Source organism: Pseudochaenichthys georgianus, chromosome 5, assembly GCF_902827115.2.
Source record: "Pseudochaenichthys georgianus chromosome 5, fPseGeo1.2, whole genome shotgun sequence".
Classification (NCBI taxonomy): Eukaryota; Metazoa; Chordata; class Actinopteri; order Perciformes; family Channichthyidae; genus Pseudochaenichthys; species Pseudochaenichthys georgianus.
In genome coordinates this window covers 22503205-22527262 of record NC_047507.1, presented here as the reverse complement: position 1 = coordinate 22527262, position 24058 = coordinate 22503205, and the positions used below count along the sequence as shown (strand labels likewise).

The 24058-nt window shown below is 40.6% G+C and overlaps 1 protein-coding gene across 8 annotated transcripts in view; it reads left to right on the top strand.

Moving 5' to 3' along the window:
- LOC117446722 (inositol 1,4,5-trisphosphate-gated calcium channel ITPR1) overlaps positions 1–24058 on the top strand; it is a 65554-nt gene that overhangs the window by 1624 nt on the left and 39872 nt on the right. For all 8 annotated transcript variants that reach the window (XM_034083081.2, XM_034083087.2, XM_034083083.2 and 5 more), the window contains exons 3-23: positions 2404–2474; positions 10158–10267; positions 10823–10909; positions 12189–12347; positions 13019–13117; positions 13855–13938; positions 15373–15519; positions 15701–15796; positions 16038–16082; positions 16834–16988; positions 18319–18418; positions 18735–18895; positions 18997–19138; positions 19260–19418; positions 20714–20886; positions 22116–22235; positions 22538–22732; positions 22891–23142; positions 23228–23369; positions 23468–23621; positions 23701–23891. In XM_034083081.2, the coding sequence (XP_033938972.1) occupies positions 2404–2474; positions 10158–10267; positions 10823–10909; positions 12189–12347; positions 13019–13117; positions 13855–13938; positions 15373–15519; positions 15701–15796; positions 16038–16082; positions 16834–16988; positions 18319–18418; positions 18735–18895; positions 18997–19138; positions 19260–19418; positions 20714–20886; positions 22116–22235; positions 22538–22732; positions 22891–23142; positions 23228–23369; positions 23468–23621; positions 23701–23891 (2842 nt within the window). The remainder of the gene's footprint in view (positions 1–2403; positions 2475–10157; positions 10268–10822; positions 10910–12188; positions 12348–13018; positions 13118–13854; positions 13939–15372; positions 15520–15700; positions 15797–16037; positions 16083–16833; positions 16989–18318; positions 18419–18734; positions 18896–18996; positions 19139–19259; positions 19419–20713; positions 20887–22115; positions 22236–22537; positions 22733–22890; positions 23143–23227; positions 23370–23467; positions 23622–23700; positions 23892–24058) is intronic.

The following is a 24058-nucleotide window of genomic DNA, read 5'->3' as shown; positions in this document are numbered from 1 at the left end:
AAGTGCTGCACTGGCCATGGCTAACCCCGCCACTGATAGTGGTGTGTGTGTGTGTGTGTGTGTGTGTGTGTGTGTGTGTGTGTGTGTGTGTGTGTGTGTGTGTGTGTGTGTGTGTGTGTGTGTGTGTGTGTGTGTGTGTGTGTGTGTGTGTGTGTGTGTGTGTGTGTGTGTGTGTGTGTGTGTGTGTGTGTGTGTGTGTGTGTGTGTGTGTGTGTGTGTGTGTGTGTGTGTGTGTGTGTGTGTGTGTGTGTGTGTGTGTGTGTGTGTGTGTGTGTGTGTGTGTGTGTGTGTGTGTGTGTGTGTGTGTGTCTCATTTACCCACACAGTCGCATCATTGTTTTGTTGGTTTCGTGAATTTGTTTTAACTCATATTTGGAATCAAATATAAAGCAGTAAGGATGGGTACGCACATTTCACTATTCAATTAAATTGTTGGGATCATGGTTCTATTCCCGATTTAAAATCAAATGTCCACTCAATAAGGATCTACTTTAGTCTGCTTTGCGTTTATAAAGTCTGTGCGGCAAATTGTTGCATGAAAGCAGAATTACAGTGTGTAATTGTTCAGGGAGCTTTTACAATTTAAAAAGATGTATCAACTGTCGAAACACACAAAGGCCAACCCAAGACAAAACCTAACATTTATTCATGCTAAAGTTGCACAAATAAACACTTTTTAATAAAACATTTTTAGTATTGCTCCATTTAAAGTGACTTCAAGTGTTACAGGTTATGCAAAAAGCCTGTTACTCTACATGAATACAATTCAAAGGCTTCGACTAGCTACCTCTTGATTTGACAGGAACTTTCCAATTAAAAAAAAAAGATTGTTATTCATGTGATTATTCAACAAATCAAACGATAGTGCTTGACACTACTTCGACTTGGGCAGTGGTATCCATCAGTAGCCCTTTACAAAACGACATTTTGTAGAGGGTTGTGAATCGATTAAGAATCTCGATTCTTCTTTCATTAAATGATGCAACAAAAGCACTCTTGAGTTCAAATGGTAGGTGCCGTCTCATGTGTCCTGCATCTGTAAAACTATCAGGGAATCAGCTAAGCGTCCAGGACCACCCCTGCTCATGAACAATTGAATGACCTACAGCAAAGACTGAGTCACTAGAGAAACTGTGGCCTTTCTCGAGTTTAAGCTCTTCCCACGTACACACACACTCTCTCTCACACACACACTGTACCAGCGAACATATTTACAAAACTGTCATGACCGATTTGGCCCGGGGCCATCTATTCCACGCACAACCACCAACTCAGCAGCATTCTCCAGATCTTCTGCCCTTAGAGGAGGAAATAATTTACCAAATAGAGAAAGCTCTGAGTATTTCAGCTTCTTTAGCGGAGCAGCATTTCCAGCTCCTATTTGGTTACTGGGTCTGTAAGAGAGCTAATTAAAAATACAAAATGTTAAATATGCTGTTGTTCAGTGAACCCTCGACAGAACCTGTCTTAAGTATAAATGAGTGTTTGTTCCTAACTGGATTAGTTATGTGCATCATCCACACATCGGATGATCGCACACGCTGTATGTTTCTTCTTAACATGCCCTTATATTTTCTCACTCTTTATTTAAGTCTGCAGCCTTGTTCCTTGAGGTGTACAGACTTGAGCAGTAGACAGGTCTGTTTGGACAACTGCAGACATTCCCCAGGAAAAGGCCTGAAATGGATGTGGGATTTGGCCCATGTCCAGACGAGTGTTATTCTAAGCCAGTAAAAGTTCAATTTGTCTCCAGAAAATCTAGCCTGCCCAAGGGTCATCTAATCCCAAATGATTTCATTATTGTTTGGAGGCAAAGGGTATTAACATGCTGCAGCTAGAGCTCTCAATGAAAACAGCAGCACCAGTAGAGTTTTGTATACAAAAGCTTTTTTTGGAGAACTTTTGTGTATTGGCCACTCCCATGTTTAACAATCACCCAAATCAGTTTAAATTGAAACCTTCATGATCTGTTTTCAAATAACAAACACAATCTTAATACATCACTATAATTAGTTTTAATCATTTTTTCAATCATTAAAACCTTAAATGTATTTTTCTTCAGTCCAAAATCCATAGCTATTCAATGTACTATTATAGAAAACTAATAACACCACCGCATATTCACATTTGAGAGGATTCTAGGTTATCAAAAGTGGTTGTAGTTCAAGTGTTTACTTAAAGAATGAAAAAACATATTTTACGATGAGAAGCATCTTAGTGGGCCGTCAGTGATTGGTTTCATTCAAAGACATTAGAAACATATTGTACCTTTTTATTTTCAATATGCTAAACAAAATTCACAGTTAAGAAATACAGAACGCGGTTTACCATTTTCTGTGAGTGTGTCTGTGCTTGTGTTTCCTGCATGTGATAACCAACGTTATCCCGTGTTTATATCCTTAGTTTGGTGGATGATCGCTGTGTCGTCCAGCCTGACGCGGGGGACCTCAACAACCCTCCGAAGAAGTTCAGAGGTAAGAGACTCAGTCCCCTCCTCTCCTCCGCCTGAGGCCTGACATCATCACACTAACTGCTGACTGTTTATACTGTGGCTCTGTGAGAGAGACGCTGCTGAATCTGTTATGCTGTGTTTCTTTGGTGACAGCCACAATATCTCTGTCACTGGACTTCAATGTGCACGTGCACAAGCATCCATGCATGTGTTTATAGCTGTGTGTTCGCTTTCATCCATTGCTTGCAGAGGTATAGAGGCGGATCAAGAGAATTAGCTCTGATGTTCATTTGTTGGAAAACATCATGCTTGAAAGGCTGCTTTAAGAAGAAAAGACTTAAGATGTCTTCATGGGGGAACCCGCTATTTTTAGCTCCCATACAGGAAGTGTAACTCATGACCCTCGGTTCTCAGGCCGGGGGTTTATATCTCTGGGGAGAGGCCTGGCCCGACTTTATACAGAGAATAAGAGTGTATTAAAGGCAAGTCTAATTTATCGAAGAGGTTCAAAAACAGAACTTTTTCTGGTCACTGCTGAATGACTATTTGATTGAAAAGAAAAAGCAACATCAGAGGATTGTTGGCCGGTGAATGAGGTCTGATAAGTTTAGAAAGTATGTAAAACCAAATGTAGTTTTTCATCAAATCCGTAGGCCATGTGTTTTATCAGTTTGACTTTGAAGCTTGTTGGAGAGTGAGCATACCACACACACTTTGCATTTAGGATGCCTTCTGCTGTCTCCAGACTATAAAGAAGATTGCACCATATTTAGATAGTAGAAAGCTTTGATCCAAGCTGTGTCCACTCAGCTCGGTTCTTCAGTGGCTCTTTGGTGTCCCGGGACAGGTTATCTCCCCCTAGAGACAATTACTGTCAACACGATAAACACAGGCTGCGGACTGATGCCTCCACCTCCTGCAGCGACATGAAGGACGAGTCTTTCACTCTCTGTGTATGCCGCTGTGTTTCAGATCTGGACACAAAGATGGGAATACATGTCAGAAAAGCAAGCCAGCAGTGTCTACACTGGTCTTATATCTGTAGATGTTCTTCTACCATGTTCCCAGTCATCCAAGCATAACAATGTACAGTTTGAGGTAACGTTCATTGTGTTTCTCAGACTTTATAAAGGCTCTAAAACCATACAATCTAGATGAACTTGTTTAGAAATGTAAAAGTGTAGGCTGAATATTTGATATCTTAAATAGTTTTGAGTATTAAATTGCAGTACTCAGAACATTTCATTTGCAATTTAGTTAGTTTAGTTTATTTTATTTTTTTTGAGCGTGTAAAACCAAAGAAAATACAAATGAAACGAAAGACGATACAGACATGATACAGTACTATACAAATGAATGCATAAGATACTAAAGTGACTTAAGTGTGGTAATAATATCGTGGGTCCGCTAGTTCTTTGCCTTAACTTGGACACCATTATAACTGTTTAAATCATGCACTATCCTAGTCTTTAGAGTTGATTATTTTATTTTGTGTGATAGCACAACATGTTAATAGGGACTAGGGAGCTTCCTATTGGCTCGCTACATACAGGAAGGCTTTTCGTAATCACTTTGCCTCATTTAATCTTCTTCACACCCACACTAGGTTTCCCTCAAGTCACTAGGAAAGCTCCTCACAAGTCACAGTGCACCCAAAGGAAAATCTAAATGTGACCAACTGCAGTACACAACATGTTTGCCAAATTTAAAACGATTGCTGGATATTTTAGATATGTGTTTAAAGTTGTGCTTCCTTTTTATTTTATTAAACTTCTTCAATATCTGTGCAGCAAAACAAATGTAGTTAAAGTTGTACATTAGAGAGTTGCCTTTTAATTGTTTGTGTCTTGACAACACACTTGAACATAAGCTATGAGTGCTGTTAAAGTGGCGTTGGTAATTAATTGGCCACGCCAGCTGGTGTTGACCAGAAAAAGCCTTCATGTCATTGTGAGAGGCTTCTGGATGTCTACCAGTATAGGTGAGGATACGTTCTATAGTAGCATATGGACACATTGAGGTGGTTGCAGTGAAGCCATAAACAGTTTGTTTGGTAATAAATATTTTCATTTTGACAGATAATAATAACTTAACATTAAAGGGCAGTTCCTTGATTTTATTCACACATTTCAGTTTACTCCGCATGGGAAGTACTACTTCAACAGGCCGGCGGGAGGATTGAAGAAAATATGGTTTTGTTTGCATTACGGCATATTTCAGTAAATGACAGTTCTATAGTAACAAAAAGTCAAAATATCTTAAGAGCACCGGTGTTTTCTTTTTGTTTTCCCTCCATCTGTCTCCCTTTCGTCCCCCAACTTCATGAAAGTGCAGCTCCAAATAAATTGCTAGAGCTCCCCTTTTAAAATGGTAATGCTTATTTAATAATTGCCTTTTTGGCACAAGTTCCAATTTTCTGATTCCATACTAATTTCATACATTTCAATCTCTATATTATATTGTTGCAGTTTTTATTTAACAAACCAAAATACTTTACTATTTCATCATACAGTAGATTTAATTTCACAGAAGATATTTTGAGATGTCCCTTTGTGTAAAACCCAGGTGTAAATTCACAAATGTATTATGTTGAAATGTGATCAGGCTTCTTCAGTTTCAGGGGGCATGGTTTAGTGCATGCTGACTCACCATCTGTCTCTCATGGCCTACTATGGCACTTGAATAGAACAGAGCCATCGTTAATGTCATTAGCAACCTGTGTTTTTACTGCTGTGAACTGTCAAAATGTGGACTCTGAAAACAGCTGATATGTTCACCATTGAACACTTATCAGACTCAGACTTCAGAACCCTGCCGCCAATTAAGCTTCACAGATAAACTACAAAATGTATCTTTTGTATGAGTATAGCTGTGAACAGGGCCTCACTTTATAGATTGCTTTGTCGGACATTTTTTAAATTTCAACAGCACAATGCAAAATCAAACCTTATTTGTGTACAGTTGCTGGCTTTTTTGTGTTTCATGTTTACATACTTTATATGCAATGTAGTTTTACAATAAAGGAAAGGGATGTGGTGAGGTCGTGTGAGGAAATGTACTTAATTCTATCTTCGGAACTTTTCAGCAGTGCTGTAGTACAACATTGCAAGTGGTTTAGTAATAAACCATAAAAGCAGTGTTTTTTTGAGAACCTCATTTATGTGACTTTTGAGGAAGTATTTGCCTTACTGACTTCAACTTCCCATATATGACCCTTGAGAAGTGTGAACAGTTAGTACACCCAAACAAGAAACGGGGGTTTTCCTGTTTAAACATCCACAAACACAGTCTGGCTAAGTGTTCTTACAAATCTGTATTTTGCTCTCCAAACTTCTTTGGGAACTTCTAAATTGGGCCACAGTTACACCGTATAGTGGACGCCAGACTAGCCATGTCCACATGCAGGGCCTTATACTGTCATTGCTGAGGTATGCATAACATTTCCTCCTAATGTAAACACAAGCACCCTCCACAAAATCACACTTTCACTCCTGTAGTCCGAGTGCATACGCAGGGCATTATGAGCCTTGCTTTGTATTTCAAGCAGACCGTTTTTAAAATGCCATTACACACTGAGATTGCACACACTGAGATTGCAGAGTACACTGAGCAGCAGTCAGCACATAATCCCATAATACATATATCAGTTTATGCAACCTAGTAGTATTCATAATGTTGTTTATTGACTGATTTCTTTTATAGGCAAGGGGGAAAACAATGAGGTTGTATTCATTTACAAAATATTTGACAATGCGAACATGTTGATTAAAGCTCATAAATCAAAAAAACGAATCAAAAAGAGGACATCAAAACATATCCTGTTATCCAGAAAGAGCTGCTTTTCTACATATTTGTTTTTGAATTGAAACTCATTGCTGAATAAGTAACATGTGAACACCATTCTAGTGGACAGCATCTCCTTTGTCCTGGCTTTTCATGTGTCTTGTGTTGCTTATTTTCTCCTTCTTTGTTCACGCACTCCATATCTCATCCCCTGCCTTACTCTACTCAAATGGCTGTTGCAGGTACACAGAAACATTCAAGCCTCATAAACCACAACAATCTTTGTAGCATTAACCTCTTGACCCCACCTCTCAGCCCAAACCACTGTTGCTGTCAGAGCCACACTGCAGGTTCATTTGAGACAAACACCAGCAACAGCTCTGTCTCTAGTCCCGTCCTCTGCTAATAACCACATATATCGCTTTCCTGAGAGCAGATAAGTCTTGCATGATACAGGGAAGCTGTAGTCGGTGGACCAATGTATTGTCTTAGATGCACTACAAGTGATTAGTTGCTTCCTCCATAATATCTCCAACAGGATAAGAACTTTTGTTGCAAATAACAGTTTACAAAAGCCAGATCATTGAGGATATTGTTGATTTAACACTGTTTAGAAGTAGTATTATGCAATGGGTTTGTCTAGGTCTCTGTCCAGTTGTGTTGGTCGACAACTGCAGATTAGCTCAGATATCATAGAGGTTCACGAAGGCCTCCCTGCTTCTCTCTTATTGTGGACATGTTGGGATTTCTGTCTGAGAGGATGTGCAATATATGCTTTTATGACAGAACTGATAAAAGACACATCTGCACCATGCTTTGTTTGCTTTATTGTCAACCGTTCACCATCAGAGCATACATCCTGCAGTATGAGGGTGCCAGACAATGTAGATGTAATTACATTTTGATCTGAAACCATGACCTTATTATTTTGTGTACCGTTGTGAATTGTGCAGCCATGTGTTGACACAGTAGCAGTTAACACACACAATTGAAAGCTGTTGTGTGTGTTAATCTTCTTACAGTATCACATTATTGTGGCAGTTCTTATGTTTGATTAGCTGTTCTAGAGGTGAATCATCTCTGTTGACATCTTCTCTCTGTAGTTTTTACGGTCGCCACGGCTACGAGCATCTTCCTCTTGATCCTCTTAAATCTGGTGAAGTTTGGCAGGGAGCGCAGGAGTTTTTATTAGCTTTTTGTTGAACTTAGCACGTCTACAGAGCATGTGTAAGGGATCTTTGTGGGTCATCTGCAGCCCTTGTTAAATAACATTCAAAGCAGTGTTGCACGATATCACAGAGACATCCCTTGAACAGATCTACAAACTTAGTTATTCCTTCATTGATGTCAGGGTTTTTTTACTCCGTTAAAACCAATATTCAAATATTTGTCATCTCTGCGGTTTGCTTCTGGAAAGTCCATTCTGAATGTGCTCTGAAAATATATACACTAAGAATTAAATACAGAAATGAAATAAATCCGTTTTATATTTTCTTTAAATAATGCCAACAAAGAGGGAGGAGCAGTGTCGTTGACAGTTTTTTTTAATTAAGGGTAATTATTATTAACGCATGACATCTTTTTAACACGCTTCATCCTGCTATCATCATTCATTTCACATACTGACCAGTAATGGATCAAAGTCCTACCAAGTCATGCAAATGCTTGGTTGTGCATCACGTTGACTGCATGTATGTGAGCCGAGCACGTGGTCCTGAATATGGGAACATTCGGAGCTGTATTTGCAGACTTTGACTCAAGTACTGCAGGCCTAGGCAATATGGCAAATATCCACCTATCCTTTTATCTCCATAATGATTTATATCACAATATACCATGCTTTCTGTTTACCCTACAGAATGTATGACTTGGTTTGGCTTCAAAACAGTCAAAAACAAGGCTACATTAACTTAGGTTAGCCTTTGTCAGAGCATGCGGGCAGCTGGTATCAAAGAAAGCTTTGTTTATGAACTAAAATAGATATTTGAGTGACAAATAACATGGTGGTTATGGGCTGGAGGTTTGAGTCGTAAATGAGTGTCTTAAGTTGGAGGAATGCGAATGAATCATTTGAGTTGTCTGCCCTGTGGACTAGCCCCCCCACTGCTCCTGTCCAGTGACCCCAGAAGGAATTCTTAACCCAAATTTCAGTTTTACGGAACGGACATGTTTTTCTCGCAGCTGACTGTGATTAAAGGCAAACTCTCTGTCACCCGCTGCACTCATATGGCAGCTGTGATTGTGTGTTTAGAGTATGATGAAAACATCTCTGTCAAATTACAGGGAGTCTCACTCGAAAGACAGAACTTTCCAGTGTGTGTTGATTTGTATTTGCTGTTTCACTTAGTTTAATACAGTTCTGGTGATAATTTACTGGAGTTTCATGTATTTGTGTGAACATACTGTATGTGGGATGCACATGAACACAAATATATTCTGTCAGTTCCTTCTTCCCTTGAGCCCTCTCTCCGTTTCACATTCTTTCACTCTCTTCCTGTCTTCATCATTTCTGTTTCACTTCCTTTTCCTTGTTGTCCTAGCCCTATTTTATGTCACACTAAAGTAAACCTCGTCTTATGAGGGGGCTGTAAGGGGGTGAGATGAAGATTTGCAAGGTAGAGACCATTAAGTGGGAGCAGGAGAGTGGCTTGTGAAATGGATAGAGGAATTCAAAAAGGAGAAGGAGGGATGACTAAATATCGAGTGTGGAAGATAGGGAGTCCCCACCCTCTTCTCTCGGCCTCGGTCATCCCACTCCCCTTCTCTGGGCTGGCCTTATTTGGTCATGTTACTGCGGCTACAGCGGGAGGAGAAAGAGAGAGAGAGAAAGGGGGAAGGATGGACAGATTGTTCTTTTTTCTGCTTTTTTTTAACCTCTCACAATAAAGAGCTTTGGTCTGATGAGTGGTGGAGTCAGAGGAAAGCCAGGACTCAGAGGGAGGAGTCGCTGATGGGCAAAGGTTTAACTCTGCAGGCAAAATGTCACTGTAGTGAACCGAAAGCTAAACTAAACTCTGCCTGTTTAGTCTGTGTGCTTCAGCTGCAGTGGGTAATGGAGAAGAGGAACTATTTTCAGAAGAGGAACTCTGTTGTGCTAAAACTGTGTTCACATGCAAATAGTAGGCCGTTATCCCTCCAGGCTTGTTCTGTGGGATCTACATGTATGAAAATAAGCAGCACAATCAGAGTCCTGCTGATGACGGCAACATCTCACGGTCCCTGTGGTCACAAACATGGACTGAACACAAATAAAAAATACACACACACACACTCTCCGGTAACTGTGTTGCCTCATTTAAAACAGTTAAACCACATAATACTGTGCATGTATATCATGAGCACACAAATACAATAATGTACATACAAACACACAAACACATGCTTGTGTTACTCATTCCTCCCCGATTAAGAACATTCCTTAAGAGAAATTAATATTTGATAAAAGTGCACGCACGCACAAACCATGCATGGATGTGTTAGTGAGCAGCGTGTAGAAATAATGTGTGTTTATATTGTTTCGTTATTAGATCTTTGAATACATCACTTGACATGTCAGAGAGGGGTCCTTTTATAAACTCAAGCCTGTTCTTTCTTTTTTGTAGATTCTCTGTTTATTCTACAAATCTTGTATCATCTTGTTATAGCAACGAAGCTGTTGTTGTGATCCCACGCTGTGGCACTCATTCACCGTGCAACAACATACACTATTCTTATTTCTGTTTTTCTCTTCTTTTGATTTAAACACACCCCATCTCAACTATAAACATCTTCCCTAAGATATTGTCAAGGTTTCTGTCTATCTATTTATTTGTCTTGAATCTTGGTTCTTCTTCGTGTATGCACCACTTTTGTACTCTATGCAGTGATCTCCATCTCTATCCATGCAGCTTCATGTCTGTATTTATTTTGTCTCTGTCTCCAGACTGTCTGTTCAGACTGTGTCCCATGAACCGCTACTCGGCGCAGAAGCAGTTCTGGAAAGCGGCGAAGCCTGGAGGAAACACGGACACGGTGCTCCTCAACAAGCTCCATGTAAGTGAAGTGACGACATGTCCCCCTCTCTGCAGACAGTAAGCCACAAAGACCTGTCCTCGGGCTAACGGGGTCAAGAGACCACACCCATAGGAAGAAGTAGAGTACGTTAGGTTGAAACTAAATGATCTGCACAAATGTTTACTCTGCAATATAGTTTACATTTGTACCTCAGTTAATAAACATGATAACTTCGTAACCTGCTATTAGAGTCCTTTTATAGATATCTATGAAGCATTTCACTCCTTCTGCCCTACACACTCTCTGTTCTCTTTCTGTTGCATTTCAATACCATTTAAAGCAATCTGTTATCGAACCAAGCAGTCATAAAATGGAGGATTGCAATCCCTCCCGTGTTTCCATCGAGCCAGAACTTTCTGTTGAAGCCGTCCGTTGAAGCATACGTTTTTGTCTAAGAACCTTATTACTTCTGCTTTGTTTAACAGCCCACAGATCAGATTACTTGCTACTACATTACAGTGAAACTGGTTTATGTGAACAATGGTGCTGGTCTTGATTTGATTCTCCTCTTTTTATCCCATTCTTTCCTTCCAGCATGCAGCTGACCTGGAGAAAAAGCAAAATGATTCTGAAAACAAAAAGCTGCTTGGAACAGTAATTCAGTACGGGAATGTCATTCAGGTTGGTTTCACTGGAACAGTCCTCATGTTGTTGGCATTTAGTCAGATACACTTTGTTTAGACTTCCACACAGTTTGAGGTGGGTCGGACAGGCCATCATTTGAGGTGATTTTTATCATAGCTCTTATCTTGAATTTGAGATATGCCTCAACATGTTAAGCATGGTCACAAATGTTAACTTGAAAATAAAAAAAGGAAAACCATTTAAACACATATTCTAGTATTATTATTTTGGGAATGTTGGCATACTCCCAAAGCAAAATAAACAAGGCCCAAACCTCCTGGAATCACAGTCAAACCACAGATTAATTTGATACACCCAACCACAACATACCATACAGTATGTAGGGAGGCTGTGGCTCAGTGGGCTTGTGCGTTGATCTGCAGTCAGCATGTCACTGTGTCTCTGGGCAGGACACTTCACCTCAAATTGCTCGTTTGGGGTGAAGTGTCCTGCCCACAGTATTGAATGTATGAAAGTCGCTTGTGTGACATATAATGTAATGTAATATAGATGACATTCATAGTTTATTAAGTAATGGCTTTCAGTGTAGTTCTGCAGGAAGTCGGTGTTATTTCTTACATGTTGTTTGACATTAGTTAATGAAAACAAACAATGTCAGTCCATTTCTAAGAGTGCCTTTAAATCAGGGGTGTCAAACTCAAGGCCCGGGGGCCAAATCCGGCCCGCGACTTCATTTTATGTGGCCCCACAAGAGCTTGCAAAGAATATAATATGTTTATTATACGGTTACATGCTACTTTACAGAAGCACGTTGCCCATAAACTACATGTCCCACAATGCATCTCAAATTTGCCTTTTTTGTCAATTGGCCTTTTTTTCTTCAAAATATGCTTTTTTTTTCTTAGAATTGGCCTTTTTCTCAAAATGTTACATTCTGTCACTTCTTTTTTTTTGTTTTTCCAGAATTTGGCTTTTCTTTTTAAATAATTTTGTGACATGCACACTGAAGAGACTTGCAATTATTTGCCCAAGACTTCTGCTTTCAGACGTATCTGAAAATAATCCAATGCAGAGGCAATCATGTAATATAATAAATTATGTTATATATATTAAATATTTATATATGTATTTTATATTGTCTTAAAGTTACAACCGGCCCTTTGAGTGAAACCATGACGCTGATGTGGCCCTTGATGAAATTGAGTTTGACACCCCTACAAGCTCATGATCTCACCATCAGAATCACTTACTTCTTAACTTATATTTGAACATTTGTTTGTTTAATCACACACTTTATCTTGTTTGATTTGCTCAGCTACTACACCTGAAGAGCAACAAGTACCTGACGGTGAACAAGCGTCTGCCTGCGCTGTTAGAGAAGAACGCCATGAGAGTGATGCTGGACACCGCTGGAAACGAAGGCTCCTGGTTCTACATCCAGCCTTTCTACAAACTGCGCTCCATCGGGGACAGTGTGAGTCATCGCATGTAAATGCTATCGGAGTGGTGCATTGTGGAGAAACTGTTTTGAATGTCAATTATATCAGGCCAAGCAAAGGACTCTGATTCATGGCTGAGATTGATAGGTATTTTCGGTACTTTTTTTAAATATGTGCAACCTCTCTGTCATGAAAATCCTAAGTCTTCTTTACTTAAGCTTCAATGTGAGACATCACATGGAGCTCTGCCAGCACCCGATCAGGGTTTCCTGATCACAAAGCCCTTGTTGGCAGAGGACAAAATGAACCACGGAAGAGGTCGGGCTTCTCTGCTCAACTCCTCTTAAATTAGGTATGGCACAAGACCTAAGCACGTGGACAAAAACAAAAGTTGGAGTCACTCCATACCTGCTTACAATAGACAGAAGACAGAGACATGCAAATGGATATTGATGCTCGCTCACTCTTCAGAGGTTCAAGGTTGACTGCATTACTGTAATTGAGTTTCTACTCATTGTGCTTTCAGAGTAGACAGTAAATGCAGTTAAATAAATGTAATTAAAACTGAATGAGATTAAATAAAAACACAGTGCAAGTCCCTGTTACCTTTGGAGCAAAGGCCCGATGAGTTGAGTATGTACATTATTGCATGGTGTTTTCGTCCAGCATCAAGATATCTTCCCAAAACATTTGTGTGTGTTTGCAGGTGGTGATCGGGGACAAAGTGGTCCTGAACCCAGTGAACGCAGGTCAGCCTCTCCATGCCAGCACACACCAGCTCGTGGATAATCCGGGATGCAATGAGGTTTGTTCTGAGATGCTGCAACTCATCTACACTCCTCAAATGCTTTCATGTGGGAGCGCCGCGATCTAATTATAGCTTTTTTTCTCATAACCGCTGCTTGGTTATTAGCTGTTTGATGTGAAATACTAAGGCACTGTTTCCCTGCCCTTCACATTTAGCACAGTTACGAACTGGGCTACAGCTAACTCTGCATCTTGAGAGCTGTCCTGTTTCTCTCTCATAACTGTAGACTGCTCTGAGCTACTTTAAAATACATAATATCAAAGTTCCTTTTTAGAAACACAGAGAAAGCGAATTCGGTTTGGGGCAGTTGTGCATTTTTTGCTCATAACCATGATTGATACCGACTTATTTATTCCTTATTCAAGACTCCGCAAGCAGTTTAAGTAGATGTGAAATGGGAGTAATGTAATCACAAATCATTAATGTTTATGATATCAAGTGGTTACTCTTAACAAAGAAAGGAAGTTCAACTTTTTTCAAGGTCGGATTTGACTCTCATTCTTTAGAAGTACATGCAATAGACGAGCCTTGAAGTTATAAATGACTGTGTATGCTGCCTTGGCTGTTGCTTGATGTGGAATATATTTAATTTTATTTATTTAGGAAAGTTATGCATTTGAAGAGAAAGTTGAAGGTTTTCTCCTTGACAGTGTTTTAGCACTGCTCCTGCTGTTCAGGACATCTGCCACAAGATCACACCTTCATTCATTCAAACTCTGATTGTTTTTTTGCAGGTGAACTCTGTCAACTGTAACACCAGCTGGAAGATCGTCTTGTTTATGAAATGGGGCGACAATCAGGAAGTCATCCTAAAAGGGGTTTGTTTGACAGTAGCTGCCAGAAATACTGATCTCATATGTTTTTACAAACTGCGAGTTTCTTCCAAACATGTATGAAACTCGCCTACATTCTGCCATTTTCTTACAAGGGGTGTTGTGTAATGTCCCCCATCAGAGCTGAGTGGGCCGTGGCCTGCTTTGTTTTCAGTTCAGTATTATCAGTGTGTGTGCTTATACATGAGATTATGTTGTATTACTTATTCAACAGCTTTCCATTAACGGCTTTAACGCCAAAAATAGCCGACTACAGTAGGTCAGGGGTCTGCAACCTTTTTGACCAAAAGAGCCATTTTGTCCCCTTTTCCACACATTTTTTTGTCTGGAGCCGCAAAACATATTTGATAGCTTGATGGCTTATAAAGTTGTATATATTGTTATATCATAGACAAAAACATTATAGAAAACTGTTTACCAGTCTAATAATAAACAAATAACTCTTATAAGGAGAATTTAAAAAAAATGACATAGGCCTACTTTAAAATAAATTAAACGCAGCACTTGGGTAGTCCTCTGCACATTTGAAGAAAATAAATAAAATTCAAATGGGCCAACTTTGAAATAAATAAAACATATAGCTGCACCCTAGAAAGAGTTAACTGATTGAATTATGACTGAAGATCGTCAGCTGTCTTCCTCTTCCGTGGTTTTCCTCCAATACGTAAAGGCTGCAGCGCCTTTGACAACTTCTCTGCACATATCAAACATACCGGTAAGCCAGCATCGTTTGCTGTGAAAGCAGATAACTCTAACCACGCCGAATTAAACCCTCTGTGTTCCTCCGATACTTTTTCTTTTCTTTGATGTATCCATAGTTCGCTCATCGAGCCGGGGGTCAGGTTATTCACCTGCAAGAAAAGGCGCTGGCGCGGGACCGTAGCAGGATATGACGCATCAAAATACAAGATACGAAACATTTTCAACCCTGCAACAAAATATAGATAGTCCTACAAATATTTTCATTTTATTTCATTCTTATTTTTGTCTAAGCTCAAGGGAGCCAGAGCAGAGGGCTTAAGGAGCCGCGGGTTGCAGACCCCTGGTCTAACCAAATGGCCTCTCCAAAATATGAGTGATCTAATGTAATTATTTTAGGAAACTTCTCGAATATAATAATAACACATGTTATTTGTGCTGAGAGGTACTCAAATACACTTTACAGATATATATTACAATTAAAATGTTTTTTAGAAACAATGCACCTAACATATAAAACACACAAGGTTATTAACACGTTTAAAGATATTCTGAAGGGTTGAGATTTAAATGAAGATGGATTGGTGCATTGTTCTTACAAAGAATGTATCTTATATGGAAACAGTAACACAACATTAAATCTTTTTTTTGTTTCTGTAATGATTTGGTTTTAAAGTTAGGAATAAATATGACAGTAACACATGTTCTCCCCCTCCCCAGGGTGATGTGGTACGGTTATTTCATGCCGAGCAGGAGAAATTCCTCACCTGTGATGATCACAGAAAAAAACAATATGTTTTTCTCCGCACTACTGGGCGACAGTCAGCTACCTCAGCAACAAGCAGTAAAGCCCTATGGGAGATAGAGGTGAGGAAGAATTTTTAAGTTGATTTTGCCAATGGTGCTATGTATTGTACTGTGTGCTGAGGAAATTCAAAATGCTTTGTATGCCAGGGGCTAACATAAAATAAGCATCTGTCCACCACATCTTTTATATAAATTGCATGCATTGGTTTAATATTGGACTGCTTCTGTGCTTCGGTGTCAGGTTGTGCAGCATGATCCCTGCAGAGGGGGGGCCGGCTACTGGAACAGCCTGTTCAGGTTCAAACACCTGGCCACCGGACACTACCTGGCTGCAGAGGTCAGAGAAGCACAGACACTTTTTAACTCATTACAACAAGCCAACATCAAACACTGTCAATATATTTTATGCATTTTTTTTTTGCGCTGTTCGAAGGCATTAACATTGCTCAGATGATATTGTAACTTGACTGTAAAGGGCCTGTAAGACCAGGGAAACATACATTAAAGTTACATTTTGAATGTATTGACACTAAAATAAGGAAGTATTCTAGGTTGTGAACTGCTCTGTGTTTTTGCAGGTGAATCCAGATTATGAAGAGGAGTGCCTGGAGTCCCGCTCCTCAGTAAGTGGAAAATATGAATATTGTAAAGTTACTTTAGTAGAATACATTTCCTGCTGGAGACTACTGCACGTCTTTTTGCAGCCTGTGGTTGGATTATACCTCAGTCACCGGCAGATGGCAGCCTTTCACCATGACTGCTTGCTTCTGCTTGGTGCTTCAGTCCTTTGCCACAGCTGTTCACATCTGCTCACATCTGCTCAAAGTTGCTCTGCTCCTGAGGTTATTCCCTCATTATAACATTTAAAAACAAAAACATTAAAACTTAACTTTGAGTACGGGTTAGGTCCCTTTCAAAAGCAAATAGCTCCCAAAGGATACTATTTGTATTTGAGCTGAGCCTAAAACAGGACTCAACTAAGTAAACCAGACTAGCCAGCCTCACTCTCATATATCTACAAGCCACAACAAATATTTTGCAGTGTTCAAATATTGAATTCTGGAATCTGGAAATGAATTAAAGGCGTTTAGAATTAAAGGCGTCAACCATTTTTGACTTGGAGAATGATTTTTATCTAGGAAAAACTTACTTCAAATAGAAATGTCATGTGTTCTTTTGAGAAACGGGTTCGTTGGAAATCCTTCAAATCTTTTTAAGGTTTAACGCTGTCACTGATTAATAACTCTTAAAAATCATGATACAAGTGTGCCAGATGATATCAGTTGTTGAAAATGAAAATCTCTGTCGTTTTAAAACTATTCTTTGTTATACCAGCTATTTCTAATTATGCTCTGTTTTTGATCTTCCCTCCAGTTGGACTTGGAGCAGGAAGCGTTACGGGCTCGATTGAGAAATATCCAGGACAAAGTCATGTACACCCTGGTGTCTGTGCCCGATGGAAATGACATCTCCTCCATATTTGAGCTCGACCCTACCACCCTGAGAGGTGGGGACTCACTGGTACCAAGGTAGGAAGGCCGGAACAGTAAAGAAGTGTTTTTTTACCTGCTCAGACCTTTGTTACAGAGAAGAGCACGGTCCATCCCTGGTGTGTCACTGAAACCCAAACGGCAGCTACATTAGAGACTTCCATTGTACAGTTAGTCAGATTAACCCTTAGATGCACGAGTGACTGGACCCTACACTCTTCCAGAAGTGGGTCTAAAAGGACCCGTATTAGAATAATGTGGTTTTTTTTATGCCATTTTTGTCATTTTGGTTAAGTAAAATCACTTGTATAATATTTAGTATTATATTTTGGTTCACACTAGAAATATTTTACATTTCATTTTTCACTATTTATAATTTTAGACATTTTTTTACATTTTGAAAAAAAACGAAATTCCATAGAAAATGCATGCGGGTCATTTTTGACCCACTTATGGAAGCTTGGGGTAGTAATACGAAAACTACAGTGTGTGTGTGTGTGTGTGTGTGTGTGTGTGTGTGTGTGTGTGTGTGTGTGTGTGTGTGTGTGTGTGTGTGTGTGTGTGTGTGTGTGTGTGTGTGTGTGTGTGTGTGTGTGTGTGTGTGTGTGTGTGTGTGTGTGTGTGTGTGTGTGTGTGTGTGTGTGTGTGTGTGTGTGTGTGTGTGTGTGTGTGTGTGTGTGTGTGTGTGGATTGGTGGCAGGATCTTGGCTTGTGCTTGAGTAGATGTGTTTGTGGGGAAGATAAATGTATTTCGCATCAGTGACAAATTATGTTCAACAATGTGTTTCTTTGACATATTACTGGAAATAATTGACTTTGAATTTCACTAGAGTAGTTGTAAGGCCGGTGATTATCCTCTTAAGTTGGGTTGAATTAGGCTTCACATGTGCACTCCCTGATAGACTGATCTAGCTCTACTCTGCCTTTAGGAATGCACTACAGCTATATTCAATTACTATGTATTGCTCTCACAGATAGTATTGTAACCTATCGTAGTCTCTCTTCTAATAAATGAAAGCCATACATTGGTCTTTAAAATGAAAGATAAACCTGAGAAATTGAAGAGCCTATCAATAGTGAGAGAGTACTTTATCAAGTTTTCATGCACATTTGACCATTGTCGAAGACACTATTTATTCATATATCTTTTAACAAGGTGCCCATGAGACCTTACCATGTGTTGCTCTTTATTAGATCTGTATGTGTCTTCTCCAAAGACCTAGACACCTCATTGACAATACTGCTATGTGTTCCTTGTGTGTTACTTATTTGAACACTACTTTATCAAGGGTCAGTATGTACTGTCTAGGATGTGTGCTACAAAACAATTGGAAATCATCAATCAATACTGTAAGAAATGTGTTTTCAGGAACTCCTACGTGCGCCTCAGGCACCTTTGCACAAACACATGGGTTCACAGCACCAACCAACCAATTGACAAGGAGGAGGAAAAGCCTGTCATGCTGCGTGTGAGTGACAGCTCATTGGCACTAATATGCAACAGTATATCTCTAATGAACTGCAGGCAGCCTGACTCTGTATCGTGCTGAGGGGAGACCCTGTCTGGGTTAATGAGATGTAATAAGTCATCAAGTGGGCTTCAATAATACACGTCAGCTCTTTCCCTGTTGTGTAGTTATGGGAGTGTTTTGGAATTCCATTTTTAATACAAGTTCATTTTTTGTGATGGCAGTTTTAATTATGGGTTTCTACAGTATTTGGGAAATACATTTTGAATATCGCCCTGATTGAAGATAACATTGTGCATTACTTTTCTTATTGAAGATCGGCACTTCTTCACTGAAAGAGGACAAAGAGGCTTTTGCCATCGTGCCCGTCTCCCCCGCTGAAGTGAGAGATCTTGACTTTGCCAACGATGCCAGTAAAGTGCTGGCCTCTATCGCAGGGAAGCTGGAGAAGGGAACCATCACACAGAATGAGAGGAGGTAAAAAAGCAAAGTGGTGTCACAGCGTCAATTTCTAACAGAAAACTGAAAAGGGAAGTGTGTGTTTTCACCTTGTTCCCCTCTTTTCTATGATTATTCAGAGCGGTTACCAAGCTCCTGGAGGATCTGGTGTTCTTTGTTGTCGATATTCCCAACAGCGGACAGGATGTTCTCGAGATAATGGTCAACAAACCCAACAGGGAACGACAGAAACTCATGAGGGAACAGAATATTCTCAAACAGGTTATGCAGTAGTATGGTTAATGTAATATTTGAAACTCTTTAAAGATTAAGGACATTTTAATCTGTATCAGCATGTTCTCCAGTGTGATTACATGTGTCACAACCTTATCCCTGTATTCAGATCTTCAAGCTGCTGCAGGCTCCATTCACAGACAGTGGAGACGGGCCCATGCTGCGCCTGGAGGAGCTGGCGGACCAGCGCCACGCTCCCTTCAGACACATCTGCCGCCTGTGTTATCGAGTTTTGCGTCATTCTCAGCAGGACTATCGCAAGAACCAGGTGAAGTTTGTCCGACCTCAGATCCTGCTTTATGGGCAGCGGAACTAAATAACATGTTTTTATGAGCAGCCATAGTTTGTGTAAAGGTACATTGCAAACTACCTTGATGATAGCAAGTGAAGAGGGCCTTTGCTTTGTAGCAGCTGTTATATGATGACGTGTAACTGGATCTCATATGTATTTCGCAAGGCTCACCGACTTAGCAACTTTATTAAACGTGACCTATTGTGCAAAATCCACTTTTTCATGTATTTTATACATACATATGTGTCCCCTCTGTGAAAGTGTCAGGAACAAAGACCCCCTCTCTTTTTGTCCTGATCCATTTATATACAATCCTGTCTGAAAATGAGCTGATCAGATTTTGGCCACTTTATGATGTCATAACGTGTTTTGGCTTGTGTGACCATTAGCCAATCACCAACCAAGGTAACCCCCCGCCCCCCCCACCTGATCACCTGAATCTCCTCCTAGAGCACCATTGTGTTCTTCTTAACCAAATATCTCTCAGAGGGGCATGGGGAGGGGCTCCTTATTTTCATCTGAAGTAACAGACAGAGAATCAGCACTTTTGAAACAGGGCTGAAACAGAGAGGATTATGGGATGCTACAATGCATTGCAGCAAATAGGACCTCATCGGATCATGATCTGTTTGGTATTTGGGGCCAAACACTTCAGAGACATGTTTTGTATATAACTGAGAACTCTAATATATTGATGAAACAGTACAATAGGAGACCTTTAAATGTTCTGCTAATACAAATAGACTGAGTCACACAGTGGTGAACCTGCTCCTGTGGGTGTTGTCCACAGTATCTGACCATTGCATGTATGATATATGTGTAATGTTGTATATGTAAAAGCGCTTTGAGTCATTGAAAAAGCGCTATAATAAATGTAAGGAATTATTATTATTATTATTATTAGTGGTATGAGCTTGTCCTTTGACAACTGTGTGTTGATGTGAAAAGCAACATTGCCATTTCCCATGAGAAATCGATTCCTCTTAAACACGTTATAATGTAATGATTACAGGCGTCATTTAATTAGCTTTATTAAGGAAGCCGTCTGTCTTTCTAAACATGCTCTTGTTTTACTGCATACAGATGAACAAGGGTCAACATTGCCTCAGTCAATATAAGTGATGGATAAAGACGTAACAAGGTTATAGTCCCCCTGGAGAATGTAAAGAGATAAAGATATAGTGGCTTGGTAAATAATGACATTTTCCACAGTGTCTGCCGTCTTGTTTCAGTTTGTGCATGCTCAGACTGTTTTTCTGTCTGTCTCGCAGGAGTATATCGCCAAGCAGTTTCGCTTCATGCAGAAACAGATTGGCTATGATGTTCTGGCTGAGGACACAATCACAGCTCTGCTCCATAACAACCGCAAGCTGCTGGAGAAACACATCACTGCTGCAGAGATCGACACGTTTGTTAGTCTGGTCCGCAAGAACCGTGAGCCCAGGTTTGTGTGCTGTTGTACAACATTCACATGCTGATATAGGTATGAAGCCACAATAAACAATACCATTATTCGCAAGATAATGTGCTTATAGTCATCTTATTATACTCTGATCAAAACTGCATTTAGTTCTACACATGTATGCACAAAATATTCACCAATACATACACTGAACAAAAATATAAACGCAACACTTTTGTTTTTGCTCCCATTTTTCATGAGATGAACTCAAAGATCTAAAACATTTTCTATATACACAAACTAACCATTTCTCTCAAATATTGTTCACAAATCTGAACCCTAACCCTACACCTCACACCAGATACCGACTGGTTTTCGGACCCCCCCAGACCCCCCCCAATAAAGCAAAAGTGCACGTTTCAGAGTGGCCTTTTATTGAGGCCAGCCTAACGGCCCGTCCACACAGCGGCGTGCGCTGACGCTTGCCGGTGGGCGTGTCTGAAACTCGACCAACAACCAATCACATGAATCTCCCGCCCCTGACACACAAGCAGCGGTTTGATTGGCTAGAGCTTGTACTGGCATATGATTCGATTGGCTGTTGAACATTGCTCAACTTTTGCAGCGAGCCACGCCAGCTACGCTCCACGTCGCTTCCCACGATGCATTTCGGCTAAAAGTGACGTCACCCCATTCAAAGTGAATGGGGAAGCGTCAACGCACGCCGCTGTGTGGACGGGCCGTGAGGCACACCTGTGCAATAATCATGCTGTCTAATCAGCATCTTGATATGCCACACCTGTGAGGTGGGATGGATTATCTCGGCAAAGGAGAAGTGCTCACTATCACAGATTTTTTCAGATTTGTGAACAATATTTGAGAGAAATGGTTATTTTGTGTATATAGAAAATGTTTTATATCTTTGAGTTCATCTCATGAAAAATGGGAGCAAAAACAAAAGTGTTGCATTTATATTTTTGTTCAGTGTACAAGCAGAGGGTACACAAGAACTTCCACAGCCAGCAACTGACAACTAAAGACAATTAAATGTAACATACAACTTTAAGATGTGCACCTAAATGATCCTTTAATTGTGTTTTGAAGAGGACACAATAAACCTGTTTGCCATGGTAAATGTGTTCCTTTTTCACTCTGCAAAGAAATTACTGAATGCTTTTAAATATCTCCGTGACTTGATTTGATTTTGGGTTGATTTCCTTTTAAAAGCATTGTGGGTAATTACATTTAGCTTTTCTTGTGTTTGTGTCCAGGTTCCTGGATTACCTCTCAGACTTGTGTGTGTCGATGAATAAGTCCATTCCTGTGACCCAGGAGCTCATCTGTAACGCGGTACTGGATCCAGCTAATGCAGACATCCTCATAGAAACTAAGTGAGTACCCCCCCCCCCCCCTCTCTGCCTACACCTATTTAACTCTCATCTGCCTCCTAATGTCATTTAAAGATATTACCGTAAGTTTACCGCAGCCGTAATGTGATGATAATGAGATATCTGTATAGCAGTGCAGATGTGTTTACTAGGCTATTCCTATCCTTGTTTTCATCTTGTTTTACAGCTTCTCAGGTTGAGTGCAAGGAAATTGGCAGTTGTTGTATCCTAATCCTGAAGCTTTTTTATTCATCTACTTCCAGCAGCCTTTTCACCAAAACATAAATAATCCCTTCTTCCTTCAGACTTGTGCTATCGAGGTTTGAGATTGAGGGAGCGCCGCTCGGGGAGAACTCTGTGGAGTCGGAGGAGGACGAAGAGGAGGTGTGGTTGTTCTGGAACGACAGCAATAAAGAAATCCGCAGTAAAAGCATCAGGGAGCTGGCTCAGGATGCCAAGGAGGGCCAGAAGGAGGACCAGGAAGTGATCAGTTATTACAGGTAGGTACTGAGATACTGCTCAACCCACACCACATCGGACTTGGCATTACTGAGGTGCCTCCATACTCGTAAATGCTGAACGAGTCACATGTGAAGGTAAAAACAAAATGATAGCTGTTTTTAAATGATAGGCCCCCTGTGTGTATTTGCTGCTGCAGGTACCAGCTGAACCTGTTTGCCAGGATGTGTTTGGACCGTCAGTACCTGGCAATCAACAAGATCTCTGGCCAGCTGGATGTGGACCTGATCTTGCGATGCATGTCGGATGAGGACCTGCCCTATGATCTGCGAGCATCTTTCTGCCGCATGATGCTGCACATGCATGTGGACCGTGATCCTCAGGAGCAGGTCACTCCTGTCAAATACGCTCGACTCTGGTCTGAGATCCCCTCAGAGATCGCCATTGATGAGTGAGTGATTGGACAGATGCACTGGATTGTTTGTTGAATATGTTGTGCATTGTTGATTATTGTACGTGTTGCTCTTTTGTTGTAGCTACGACAATGACGGAACATCTAAAGATGAAATCAAGGAGCGTTTCTGTGAGACCATGGAGTTTGTCGAGAACTACCTGAGAGACGTGGTGTGTCAGAGCTTCCCTTTCGCAGATAAAGAGAAGAACAAGCTCACCTTTGAGGTCAGCCTGGCACGTTGTAATCTAATGTCATCTCACTCGGGGCATGTTTTGATGAGGAAACCCTGCCAGCCTTTAATGAATCTGTGTTCCATGTGCAGGTGGTGAATCTGGCCAGGAACCTGATTTACTTTGGCTTCTACAACTTCAGTGACCTGCTGAGACTAACGAAGATCCTGTTGGCTATTTTAGACTGTGTCCATGTGAGCACAGCTTTCCCTTTCACCAAGCCAGACAAAGAAGATGAGAGTAAAGGTATGCACACCATGGCTGGCCTTTGGAGGACCTGTGTGTCTGTATGTGTTGATGTCTGTATGTGTGTGATTGTTTTCAGGCAGTAATGTGATGAGGTCCATTCACGGCGTAGGAGAGCTGATGTCCCAAGTTGTCCTGAGAGGAGGGGGCTTCCTCCCAACAACTTCAAACACCAGCTCCACTGGAGACAAAGTGAAGACCCAGACTGAGCCTGAGAAACAGGACATACTGGTCATGGACACCAAGCTCAAGATCATTGAGATCCTGCAGGTGAAAGATATGCAGTATTTGTATTGAATGCACGTGAAAGCATATAGTGCAGTAGATTCAGTACACGTACTGTAGATTGCATACTCAAACACAATACTTCCATCCTCTAAAACAGGGGTGTCAAACTCAAGGCCCGGGGGCCAAATCCGGCCCTCGACTTCATTTTA